Source organism: Miniopterus natalensis, chromosome 11, assembly GCF_054644295.1.
Source record: "Miniopterus natalensis isolate mMinNat1 chromosome 11, mMinNat1.hap1, whole genome shotgun sequence".
Taxonomy (NCBI): Eukaryota; Metazoa; Chordata; class Mammalia; order Chiroptera; family Miniopteridae; genus Miniopterus; species Miniopterus natalensis.
In genome coordinates, this window is record NC_142091.1 from 37,424,301 (window position 1) to 37,437,472 (window position 13,172).

At 44.2% G+C, this 13,172-nt stretch overlaps 1 protein-coding gene across 1 annotated transcript in view; it reads right to left on the reverse strand.

The window, feature by feature from the left end:
• Window positions 1-3,261: 3,261 nt before the first annotated feature.
• UVRAG (UV radiation resistance associated) overlaps window positions 3,262-13,172 on the reverse strand; it is a 242,541-nt gene continuing 232,630 nt past the window's right edge. The window contains exon 15 of the mRNA XM_087821652.1: window positions 3,262-6,762. Within this exon, the coding sequence (XP_087677778.1) occupies window positions 6,066-6,762 (697 nt within the window). The 3' untranslated portion in view covers window positions 3,262-6,065. The remainder of the gene's footprint in view (window positions 6,763-13,172) is intronic.

The following is a 13,172-nucleotide window of genomic DNA, read 5'->3' on the forward strand; positions in this document are numbered from 1 at the left end:
GCCCAGTCAATGCTAAATGGATGAACGAATGAAGGGAACCGTGGCCTGCAGCTCAGATGTATTGAGAAGTGACTCTAAGGTTCTGGTTTCAAGTCCTAGCTCCATCACATTTTAGCTCTGTGGCCTTAGTGATGACACCGACTTATCTCAGCCTCAACTACTTCATCTATAAAAAGGGCACTGAGCCCACTGACACCAGTCGAGCAAACTCTCCCAAGCACCAGCTGTGCTTTAACACAGGTGCCTGCCAGCTGGGAGCTCATGGCTACTGGGGGTGACACCCAGGGAAACGTACACTTAGAGAAAGTGTACAAATATATAGTGGGCCACAAATGCAAGTCACATATGTAATTAAAATTTTTCTAGTAGTCACATTTTAAGAACTAAGAAGAAACTGATGAAATTAATGACATATTTTATTAAATTCAGTATATCCAAAATATTAACATTATAACATGTAATCAATATGGAAATTAACATAAAATTATTTACATCCTATTTTGGTAGTAGGTCTCTGAAATTCACTGTGTATTTTATACTTACTGCACATCTTACTTTGGCCACTTTTCAGTTACTAAGTCACCTGTGGCTGGGGTTTATTGCACTGGACATCACAGATAGGGCTGTGATCATATTTAGGGTCAAGGATTTGCCAAGAGTACTTCATTGGTGCTCTGTTCTTCCATCAGGAGGCATAAAGTGTGTGGTTTTTTCTCTTTTTGTGACACTAGCAGCCACTGATGGTCATTGTGGTAGAGGCATGAATTCACAGAAGGTGCCATGTGGTGATAGTCTAACTCTACCAGCCCTTCCAAATCTTTATACTTTAACTATTTCTGTAAGAAAAACTACCTTAAAACATATTATGCATTTCCTATTGAATTAAACTGATACTTTTTCTGATGACTGAGAGCTATCCTTAGGGACAGTAAGTCACATTCAAGCTGACTGTTTAAAGCTAGCTCCTTTATTCATTTTTGATATATTCACAAACCCTTGTGTCAAGGATCCGAGTAGATGGCAGGATGGTAGCTGTTCGGTTCTACATAAAACCCTGAGCGAAGCAGCTGTCGTTCTGTGGTTTAGCCCCGAGTTCTTCACAACTGGCAGCGACGGGAGGGGCCTCTCCGTTCCTGCCAGGCTCTGGGCCCCGAGGCAACCTGAGACAGGTTTTGAAGAAGGAATACAAATTTACCCCTAGAGCAAGAGGAGTCTCTGCCCAGGCCTAAGGAAAAACCTGAGCCAGGGGCCGAGGAGGAGCACACCGGCTCAGAGAAGTCAAGCGCCCTGCCCCGGCCACACAGCCAGTGAGCCACAGGGCTGGGCTCTGAATCCCGGGCTGGCTGTTGTCAGGGCTCCTCAGTCAAGCTGCCCACACGGCCTCCTTCCTCACGGCTCGTGGGTGCTTCTTAAAGGGAGGTTATTCATTGCCTCTGTCCACTCCGGCTCTCCATTCCTGTGACCTGCCGGCGACTACGAGAAACAGAAGGGCCCCGGGCCTGCTGCTCTCCCCTCGCAGCCCCAGGCCCGGGCCTGGCTGGCGGCAGCGATCACACACTGGCTGAATTTTTCATTTGTATCTCGATTCGTGACTGTTCTGTTTCTGGATTGCTGACACTGCCAGCCTCTAGAAAGCGTGGAATTATTTTATAGACATGTATTTTTTATTCATTTAAAATCCACAAGGCTGAGCTGTCTACCTACAAACTGTAATTAGATGCGCTGAGGAAAGAAAAAGCAAGCCTCCACCTGCCTGGAGCTAAATGAAGAGCCCGGCTCCGACTCGGCTTCAGCGAGGCGGCCGGAGCTGAGGGGTCGCTTTTGGATGAGGGGGGCCCAAATGAGTCCGTCTGCTGGGGGCAAGACACATGAAAATTAAGCTCATTAGCTGCTGGGCTGTGTCTCAACACTGTGTCCGTGCCACCCACCCAAACACCCGAAACACCTGACATTTGTTTAGAGCTCAGTTTTTCAAGTTACAGTGAGTCCCGACACATCCTTAATGTCCCCAGAACGAGGCCTTGTCCTGCCACAGCCCGAGATCCACGATGCAAGCGGCCCGTTGCACGAGCGACTCCTCCCCATGTGCGCGGTGCTTTGTAAAGACCAAGGGCTTTCTTAGAAATGGTTCTCTTTCACACTGTCCGACCCTGGGGGGGGGGTATTACCCCCACTTCACGGGTTAGGAGCGGGGTTCAGAGAGATTGAGTGGCTGTGCCCAAGCGCTGGAATAGGGACCCTCGGTCACTCCCCAGTGGCCTCCACAGGACACAGGAGAACCAACACTAATGGCTCAGGCCCCACACAAACAGGATGGCAGGGTAGACTTCTCTCCAAGTTTTTACAGGTTAAAAAATGGGGTCCTTAAAAGTACAATGACAGGAGTTTCAGAGTGGCCGAGCTGGGCAATTGGGAACTAAGCTTCTCAAGAGGAGATGCTGGCTGCACTCTGTACCACACAGCAAAACCCGTTTGCTATTCAGTACTTACCCTGAAACATGAGGGACACCAGGATGCACCCTCTTTTTCAGACACAGGTTTTGTTTGTTTTTTCTAAACAAACAAGAAAGATTAAAGAGATTCAAACAAATATCACGACAGTCCAGCCTCAACTTGGCTGCGTCGTCATTCAGATCTAACCAAGTCACTCTTCTGCCCTAAAGCCTGGAAAGGGCACCTAGGAGCTGCCCACAGCATGCATTCAAATCTCTCGACTTGGCACCGAAGTCCTTCCCACTGGCCTGCGATTCAGGTTCTCTCACCCTCTTCACATCCACTCAGACCCCAAGCACAGGGAACTCCTTGCTGTTCTGCAAACACACAAAACCCCGTCTTGCCTCTGAGCCTCTGCCACGTGGTTCCCTCCTTCTGTGATGTGAAATCTTACACAGCTTTTATCTGCATTACCCTCCATGAACCTCTCCTGATCCCTGAGTCAGAACAGCTTTCTCTGCACTCCACAGGACGGCTATATATCCCTTCATCATGTAATTAATCACACTGAATTATAATTGTTAATATAACAACCCCCCTTCCACTAGAGAATGTGGCAGAGGTCAAAGCTTATTAATCTTTCTATTAACCTTGTTTGGTGAGAGAGAGAGAGAGAGAGAGAGAGAGAACTAGCTCAATAAATGAACTAGCTGGCTGAGCAAGAACGAGGTTTTCCTACTTAACTCAGCTTCAATGTGAAATTCAAAACAATGAAGAAGACAGGACTCAAACATAGCAGGGAAATAACATACACTTTTACTCTCAAAATAAATACTAATCAATTTTATTTTATAAATACAGATGCTGAGTTTTCTTCCAATTACCAACAGATCAGTTTCACATGCCATTTATTATTGGTGGTGGTTTAAAAAATTATTTAAATAACCGGCTAGGTCAGGATAAATGGGCACCATTAGAACTGCTAAAAAAATATAGCTGGATACAATCTTCCAAAACTAATATTCTGAGGGGAGAAAAAATCTCTGGAATTTCTAAAGTGGGTAAGAGGAAGTGGAGAGAGAAAACACAATCAAATATTCATTTGATAACATTTGCTGGCTGTTAAAAGTGTCTCGGCTACATGAAAGCTGTAAGGGCTCTTAAGTCGTTCAGAAATGGATAGTAGTGAGTTTTCATTTCAACTTCTATCTCCAAAGCAAATTTGATTATTTTAGTGATTTACAAGACTGATTAAAAAGATTAGTAGGAGATGATAACTCATCCCATACTTTGGCCACGGCCACTTTAAACAGGCAAAACGAATTCTGCAGCATTGGAAAGCGTTGAACAGTTATTTCTGGAGACATGTAGGTTCTACTCCGGTCATGGCAGAAACTGCAGACATCAAAAATATTCAAATGAAAACAGAAAACGCAAACTAAACAAACCCAAACCTAAGTGGTGTTTTGAGGCATAACATCATTGGACCCTGCAGACCAAGCACATGTGTCAGTAACTACTGATCAGTTCTGGGCAATCTAATCACATTCACGCAGGGCTCCATTTTGAGGGGTGAAAAGCTGTGAACCCCAGAATCAGGTGGTCACGAGTGAGATGGGCAGATGGAGCCCCATAGCTCCATCTGGTTGTGTGGAACCTGAGATAATCGCTGTAACCACAGGTGATCTGAATGGGTCCCTCTGTTTGGCCAGGAGCCAGGCTGGAGGGCCTGCGGTTGATACACCTTGTCTTTGAGTTTGGCATGAAGTTTAAAGTCCACTCCCATATCTTGGGAAATCACAATTACATATGATTCACCTCCCATGGTTTAATACTCACACTCTCTTTCAAAAACCTTTTTTTTTGGGGGGGTATTGTTACTTCATTGGGAGGCCCCACAGACCAGTCTGACGTATATCCTAGACCATGTCTGTCTCCACCCTCTTTGATTCTAAAATGAATGACAGCATACTGAAAAGAGGCTGGGCCTCTACAGATGGCTTCTGCTCCAGCTCTGGAATAGTCCCACCTTTTTATGTGGAATTCATATGGATTTCTTCAGCTAAAGTTAAAGCTTTTAATTGCTTGCAGCTTGGGTCTGTCTGTCATGCAATGATTCTGTGAGTTCTCTTTACATGGGAAATAACAACAGGAACTATTCCATTTCAAATGTGGCTATAAATGAAAATTGAGCCCAGGAGTGCTGGAGCCATATATGAAAATGATTATGGAACCTATGAGTTAAGATGTTATGTAGGACAAATGCAGCTACTAGAGAGTACACTGTGAAGGTGTCTGTGTTGCTATAACAATCTGTAAATGCAAATGAAGTCAACAACATCATCTGAGACACAGCCCCCGGTTTTGTTCAGGCTGGTCTTGTCGTGACATAACACATGGAGATGTAGTTTCAGAATTCAAAGCTGAAAAAAAAATCAGGTCGAGTGAAGTACACTCAATTTTTATTCCTCTATACAATACATGGATACATGGATGAATTTTTCTTAAAGAGCTTGTACCCTGAGGCGAGGTCCTTGGGCATATAAAATATAAAGCAACAGCAAATGAAATATGAGCTCCAGGAATGACAACTGGACTTCAAAAACGTAATTTAATATTTATGCAACTGCACACATACCAGGAGTGTTCTATGCCTCATCTAGTCTCTTTGTCCAACAACCTCAACTGTCTTGCAGTTTGCACATTGGATGGCCTGAGTCCCTACATATATTTCATCACATACAATGTCTTCCTTTCCAACTGAAATTTAATAAATTAACATGGGATTTACACATATGGTTTCTGTCTGGTGAGTATATTGCCAGGAAGCATGCCTAGTTTCACTGCAGCATCTACCCACATAAAAAATCTGGTCCTCAAAGGGGACTGGATGCCACCCGACTACAGCAACCTTGGGGTCCTTGGGGTCCCTGGGATCCACCGAAGGTGAGGTTTTTCATCTAATTTGAGGGCTACCTCAAGGGTATGGCTGATTAGAGGTGGAAGGTCAGAGCTACTGCATTAAAGAACCTGCGAATCTGATGTTCCGTTTTCAGGACACAACCCATCCTCTGTGAAATGGGGCACAGTGAAGTCTCCAGGTTGCCTATGGGCCTGAGGGCAGGGGCGGGGCAGGTGGGCCTGGCTCTAAGGGGACTATTGTGCTTCCTATTCATCAGCCTAATGAATGGCCAAAGATCCTTCAGGAAATGGTAGCAATCTTTTTCTAAATATTCAATTTTCCCAAAGTTTTATAAACTGGTGAGGGCAAATGCTTGAGAAACTAAAGGTGAGTTCATTATATTATTTATATATTACCATCTTCCCTCTGGGGAAACATAGAAGTGTAAATAAAAAAGCAGACAAGTCCCTACGAGGCGACTCGAGCTAGAGAGTGGCTTCCGCCTTAGGGCCGGCAGCCTGGAGAGCCAATCCTGCAGGCAAAACCCGGCTGTGTGGCCCACCATCGCAACGATCCCGAGTCCCTCCTCCATTCAAAAGTCTGTTTTTCTGAGGAATATCCTCCATTAATATTTATTTTATGTCGTAATTGTTACAAAGGGTAACCAGTGCAGCTTTATCCTCACTTTAGGCAGCGGCCCTGCCCTGGTCCTACTGTCCGTCCGCCCCCTTCACTTATCCGAGCTCCTGCGCGGCCGGCGGAAGCTGGACACGTTTTCGTTCAGTGCGTAGATCCTTCGGGAGAACTCTTCAAACTCTCCCAGAACTTGTTCGTCACACTCCACGGCCACGGCGCTGTCCACCGGGATGCAGCTGAACGCCTCGAGCTGCTCGCTGGAGGTGAAGCCCGTGGCTTCCGTCCCGATGATCTCCTCCGCCTGCTCCACGGCGCAGCGGCGCCCCGCTTCCGAGCCGGGGCCGGGCTGGGGCTCGGCGCCCGCGGGCCCCGCCTGCTCGCCCGCCGGGAGGGCGCCGTTGACCTCGGCCGGGGGCCCGGCCAGGGCTTCTCCCTGTTCTCGGCTCGTGCTCCCGCTCACGGGGCCTCCACTGAAGCTGTCAACCAAACCTTCTCCCTTTTTCTGGGTTTCTCTGGAGAAGTCCAAGGAGGCATCCAAGGAGGACGACAGGGGTGTCGTCTTCCTCTCGGCCTCCCCCAGGGAGGGGCCGGGGGTCGCGGGCTGGGCTACTGCAGAGTTGTAGCTGGGGGGAGGGGTTTTGTAGTGCAGTCTCTCATTCTCCGAGCTGGCCCGTCTTCGGTGTCCTTTGTCCGGCAAAGGGATGTCCCCCGAGAAGCCCACATCTGCACCCCCAAATATGGAGCTTTGTCTTTTTGGAACAGGGATTGCACTGGAGGTGTGATGTCTATCGCTAGAAGACAAACAGAAACAAGAATTTAACTTTCAACTTCAGAACTCGGTTTAATCTTTCTAGATCCAGAGACGGGAAAGAGCATGTTCAGGTTTGAGATAATAAAAATTGATACTAATCATTCTTCGTATGAATTGTAGTGTCCCAATGAAAGAAACAACCCAGAGCATTCTGAGTTCAACTTTGGAAGCTCCCTTCAAGAAGGATATACAAGACAATGAAATATGCCCAGAGGAGAGCGCCCAGGGTAGGCTGGGGGTTGGAAACCACGCCATGTGGGGAAGAGTTGAAGTAACTGGAGGGATCGGATCTGGGAAGAAAAATACATAAGGGATGTAATCAACTTTCTATATCTGAAGGGCTACCCATAGTCTTGTTCCTGTTTTTCATATTCAACTTATTTTGTCTTCATAGAGCAGGCACCCTTATTTGGCTGAGAAGTTAAGTGACTTGCCCATGGTACCCCAGTGAAGCAGTGGCAATGCTAGACTCAAACTCATGACTCAGGACGTGCTAATCAATAGCTTTTCCAATACCCAAATGCTAATCTCCTTGGATTGGAGAACTGACAGAGAGAGGCCTGAGGATATACATACATACACATATATATATTAATGAAAACAATCTGGGAAATGACTTCTCTTCTTTACAAGGCCAGTCACACAAGTTTTGTAAGTTTGGTCTTAAGTGCCTTTTTTCAAACTTTAGTTACTTCTCAGGAAGATACTTCGGGCCAGCAATAATAATCATTATTAAGTGATACAAATTTTAGTTTCTAAAGTAATTTCATACACATCATTTCATTTGGTCCTCACAAAAACCCTGTCAAGAAGGTAGAGTATACATTACTACTCCAAAGTCTGAAATAATAAATAACAATTAGTTAATGGAAAGAGAGTATCCAGACCCTGGAAATAATGGTCGTGCTATACACTGCGCTAGTAAAACCACCCCTGGAGTATTGATCACAATTCTAGATATTATACTTGGATGAAGCTAGCCAGCTTCAATATAACTATAGGAACAGACTGGGTCCAGAGACAGAGGGAGGTAGAAACACAAGACCCATGAGACTCGTGTGTTCTTCAGGTGAGGAAACACCCACAGAGAAGTGGTTTGCACCAGGACAACTACTAGGCACGAGCAGAGGCTAGACCTGGGACTATACAAACAGCCACCACAGTGCCAGACCTCGGGGATGGGAAACAAGTGCAAGTCGGGCAGGCCCTGTCTCTGAGGAGCTTCCAGTCTTGCAGGAGAGACACCCACAATTATGGAAATAATACACATTCAACCACAACTGCGATGTGTCCTGAAAAAGGAAGGATCTAGGGCTCCTTCTACACGTGTCCACAGCCACAAGCTCTTGAACCAGCTCCCTGCTCCTTCTCTCGGGTTTTTTCCTGATGCTGGATTATCCCTGTGATCTCAGACGCCTAAGCAAGGCTGATTCTTCTTGAGAAAAGACAACCACAGGTTTCTAATCCAGGGGTCTGTCAGACAACCTTGCTTGGCTATAAGTGTTGGTGCCAGGAGAGATTCCATAATTAGGGGTGGTCAGGGGGGTGCACAGAACCGGCAAATACACCAGAAAATTACTGTTTTTAGTTCTCAAGAAAAACAAAACGAAACAGAGCAAAATCTGCTGGCCTTAATCTAGGTTTTCAGTTAATATGTTGTCAAAACTCGCAGTAACTGAGTAAGCTGCACATTTTTGCGAACCTTGTTGTTTTCACTCTACCACTTTCCGAAGGTGTCGGTCTCTAAATGGTTTTGCAGGGGGCCTAGGAAATCAAACCAAAACAGAGCATCAGCACTGCCCACAGCCTATTCTGGGCAGTTCCCACCCCAGCCAAGGAGGGTGGGAGGCACCAGGTGAACCACCTGGCACAGTGGAGGTGATATTGCTGGCATGGGACTAGGCGCCAGGTGCTCAACCACTCATGGCTACGAAGGGTGAATGCCATGACACCTCCCTTGCTGCCATCGCCTCCCTCGCCCCACCCTACCCTGCTCGGTTTCCCTACTGGGCTGATGAAAGGCAGAGCATGAGAAACAGAGGAAAGGGGTTTACATAGCCCTCTGTGGTTCTGAGACTCCCTGAAAGCTTTCCTCAGCTCTGCACAACAGGAAGGTACTGAAGTATGGCATCCCTCCCTGCAGCTGCGATGGGAAGGGTACTCCCATGCTCCTGAGCATCAATAATATTGACCCCTCACATCTACCACATCTACCCTGTGAAAAAGGCAGGCGGAGGAGTGGGTCCTGTGGTTTGTTTAAGGATGTAGAACCCACATCTGAACTAGACTCAGTCTGACTCTAGAGTCCACACAGTCTGTTGCACCCCACGTGGGAAAAATCATATTCAAATTCAATTAACATTTGCTAAGTGCCAATGATGTGCCAGACTTCAAGCTACATGCCATTCTACGGGCCTTTTCACTGAACTTGCCCGACCTATATCTAAGCTTCGGGGTATTACTCCTATTTTAAAGAGGGAATTCTTAGGCTTTTCAGAGGTAGAGACTGATATTTTCTGACATCCTGATTTTGTGACAGTCTTTTCCAGTTCCTTTAGATTTTTATGAGAATCCCAGTAATGACAGTCTAAAATACAATTTGGAAAACTCCAATAACAGTAAAATGTTTCCTTTTAAGGATGGTAAGAAAATGCATTATTAAGGATGGGCAATAAAGAAGTCTACATATCTAAAGTTTACCCTTTAATCACCATGTTTTGTTTTTCTTCCTCATTTTTAGCTATGTGCAATGAAACCTTTCAAAAATTTTTATTAAAGTCTTTCTTACAATCTTAAAAAGAGTAAGCTAAATAAAAAAGGTCTTTTTTAAAACTGATTTTTAGAGCGAGAGGAAGGGAGAGGAAGACAGAGAAACATCAATTTGAGAGCAATACATGGATAGGCTGCCTCTTGCACAACTGCCCCCTACTGGGGGTTGAGCCCACAGCCCAGGCATGTGCCCGACTGGGAATCAAACTGGCAACCTTTTGGTTCACTGGACGATGCCCAACCGAGCCACACCAGCCAGGGCCAATAAAGGCATTTTCACACCTCTGGTCCATCACTATGGACATGTATTACTAAACCATGACATAGTAAAGAGACTACAGGATTTTCAGTGGTGTGTTTCTTAGGGCATGAGCCTGAGAGTTAAGTCTGTACTAGAGCTTTCCTGTGCCCTCTCCCATGAGGCTGTGTTAACCTCTTGGCTGCAGGGGCTTCAAGCTTTCTAATGTTTTCTTCTAATTTGCTGTGTTCTTGTAAAGTATATGTCCTAAGAATTGTGTGCAAAGTAAGAGTAAATAGGATTTGAGTGATCGGCCAGCATGTCCTGGGCATAATTTGCTTTATTATGAGTTTTGTAACATTAGTTTTGGCTGCTCAGAATTAACTTTTTTCAGAATTAATTTTTTTTATTACTTCCAGGATCTTAGCAACGTTCCAGATTTTTAAGATAGCTGAGCTCCAAACTGCTGAAGTGTTGAATGATTACATTAAAATATATACAAACACACATGCATTTTTAATTATTGTAATAATTTTCCCTGGAAAATTCAAAAAATATGAACCATATGAAAAATAAATATCACTCATAAAACTATTACCCATCAAATAACCACTGTTAATTTTGAAAATTTTCCTTTCAGACTTTGATTTTATGTGTGTGTGTTTAATTTTAAAAGACCAAACAAACTTAAAGTTGTATTTGTGGTACATATATACAATTCTGTATCCTGCTGTTGGATATTATTAAAATCTCCTGGTAAACAATTCTAAATGGTTGCTCCACTGACTAATATCGTAATTTGCTTAATCATTCCCTTAGTTTTGTAGATTCAGAGTGTTTCTAAAATTTTACTATTAAGAAACTGCTGTGAGCATCTCTGTATAAAAACACAATGCATAGATTTTTAATTTTCATATTTAATAGGTTTCCAGAAGAAACCTTCATTTCACACTTCAGTAGATGCTAAATTCTTACAAGAAAAAGAGGAGCATTTTATTGACTAAAAAGGTAGTGATTAAAAAGGCAAATAATAGATCAAAAAAGAAGGCTCAGGAGGTTTCAAAATTCCTTTTGTCTGATTACAGTCTGATTTCATGCTTATTCCATCTAGAGGGAAGAAGTCAAAACGCACAGATTTCCTAATTACATGACCAGTTTTTAAAGGCTGCTGACAATTTATTTATCAGATGAAATTAGTGTGTTATTTAAGTTGTGATGACTAACTTATAGGGAATTTCTACTCTCAGAAACAACTGGAGTAAACGTGGGTGTTGGGGAGGAGTGGATGCAGCAGGAAATGTGGGAGCTTTGCTCTGCCTTCCACTCCTGCCTTAGATTAGAGATTCAGGGGCAGAGAGCCTGGGGTTTAAGCAAATGAACTGAGTGCCCAGTTTACTGCACACATGCTCCTCCTCAGCCATTTGCCTTGAGTGGATGTCTCTTCCAGCTTGGCTTAGGTCCAAACTAAAAACCTGGAAACATGACATCTGGGGTTTAATGCTGCAATTAAAAGGAATTTATTAAAAAACAACAACCCAAAGATATTGTAATTGCAAATTTACTAGGCCATGGTTTAGTGAAACACGGCATAGGCCATTGGATAACTGAACCACATCGGGCCTGTTAAATTACTTAGTAATAAACCTTTTGCTACAAGTAAAAAAGGATATCCTAGGGTCACAAACAATAGCACGATGGGGGAGAAGCCAAATGGTTTGGAGTTTAGAGGTCAAGGAGAACAGTCTGGTTTAAATTTGGCTTCTTTGGACCAAATCTTCTCTGCTTTCTGTAAATTAAGGTGATTAGTTTCTTTCTCGTTCCACCGGTAGGCCCTCGTTTACTGCCGTCAGCCACCTTCTGTTCCCCCTTTGCCGTATCTGGAGGGAGTGGTGGTGACAAGAAAGTGTGTTCCAGGACCTGGGTTCTACACCTAGCTCTGCCACCACCATGAGCCTAGTTGGAGCTGTGACTTAAGGCTGAACTTGCCACCTATTAGTTATATGACTCTAGGCAGTCACTCATCTCCTTTGAGCTCGTTTGCTCCTTTGTGAAACAGATGGTTGGACTACGGAAAGGAGTAAATAACGCAACGCGCTTCAAATCCTTGGCAGGATGCCTGGCATATAGTGATGGCAGTAGCAGCTGTAATTGTGGTTGCTGTCATTATTATTAGCTTCCATGCGCTTCAGATTCCAAAAGTATTATCCTCATTTTACAGAAGGGGTAACTGAGGCTCAAAGGTATGAATGCCTTGGGCAGAACACAGGATACGAGGTAGCAGAGGAAAGACCAGGATCTAGACCTTCCCTCTACTGTTTTCCCCTCAACAGAACACTGTTTAAAGCAGGAACAAACAGAACTCTCCCCACTCGCCCCCATCTCCACGCACAGCAGGGAGCTAGCTGCAAGAAGCAGATAAAGAATTAAGGGGAGTGTAAAAGGGTTTCGGAGAAAAGTACTAAATCAATCGCAAGAGTTATTCTGCCCAATGTGAAACTTCATTCCAATTTTTTTTTTTTCTTGAGGACCTGGGGTGGGAAAGGCGTTGAATAAAGTAGAAATGCTCAAACTGCCTCTATTTACATGATCTACCAAATGCTTAGGGACTATAAGAACTTCCCAGAATCCTTTGTGGTGCATTCCAATTGTTCCCAAACCCCCAATGCATCATTTTTTCTGTATGAATTTAGCTTCAGGGGGAGAGTTTTTGTAAGAGGCAGAATTTCTCTACTTCCCCAGCATAATTGAGGAGAAGCACGTTGAGATTTTTTACAGCCACTATACAAATAACTGCCATGAAGCCAACCTGGAGACAATGGAACCCAGCTCATTCCTCTCTACCATCCTGCCCCCAAACTGTCTCCTCTTTCTCTCTGCTGGTTTTGTAGCCTGAAGCTGTAGCCTCCTTTTCCAGAGAAGGGATTGGGAGAGAGAAAACAAGATAAGGAAGCACTGGTCCAAAATGTGTTCCCATTTCCACATCTCCCATAAATAATATCCCAGAACTCCACATGCAACTCCAGCACTATAAAGCACAGAAATCGGTGAAGCACACCATTACTCTGCACCCATGCTTCCGCTTCTTTAAAATGGGTATATCCTTCTAACAGTTGTTAGAGAAAAAATTAAATGAGATATACAAGTAAAATTCTTAGTACAATGAGAAGGTGCTCCGTAAATTATTAATAATAATAAAACAAAAATAAAAAATTTATGAAGTATTACGGTGTAAGAAAGTACTGTTAACAACTTCATACAGGGTCTCATATAATCCTCACATCTCTGTGAATTATTATGAACACCATCTTCATTTTACAGATGAGGAAACTGAGGCACAGAGGTAATTTAACAAAGGCAGTCTGACTAAAGAAATATTAGTTCCC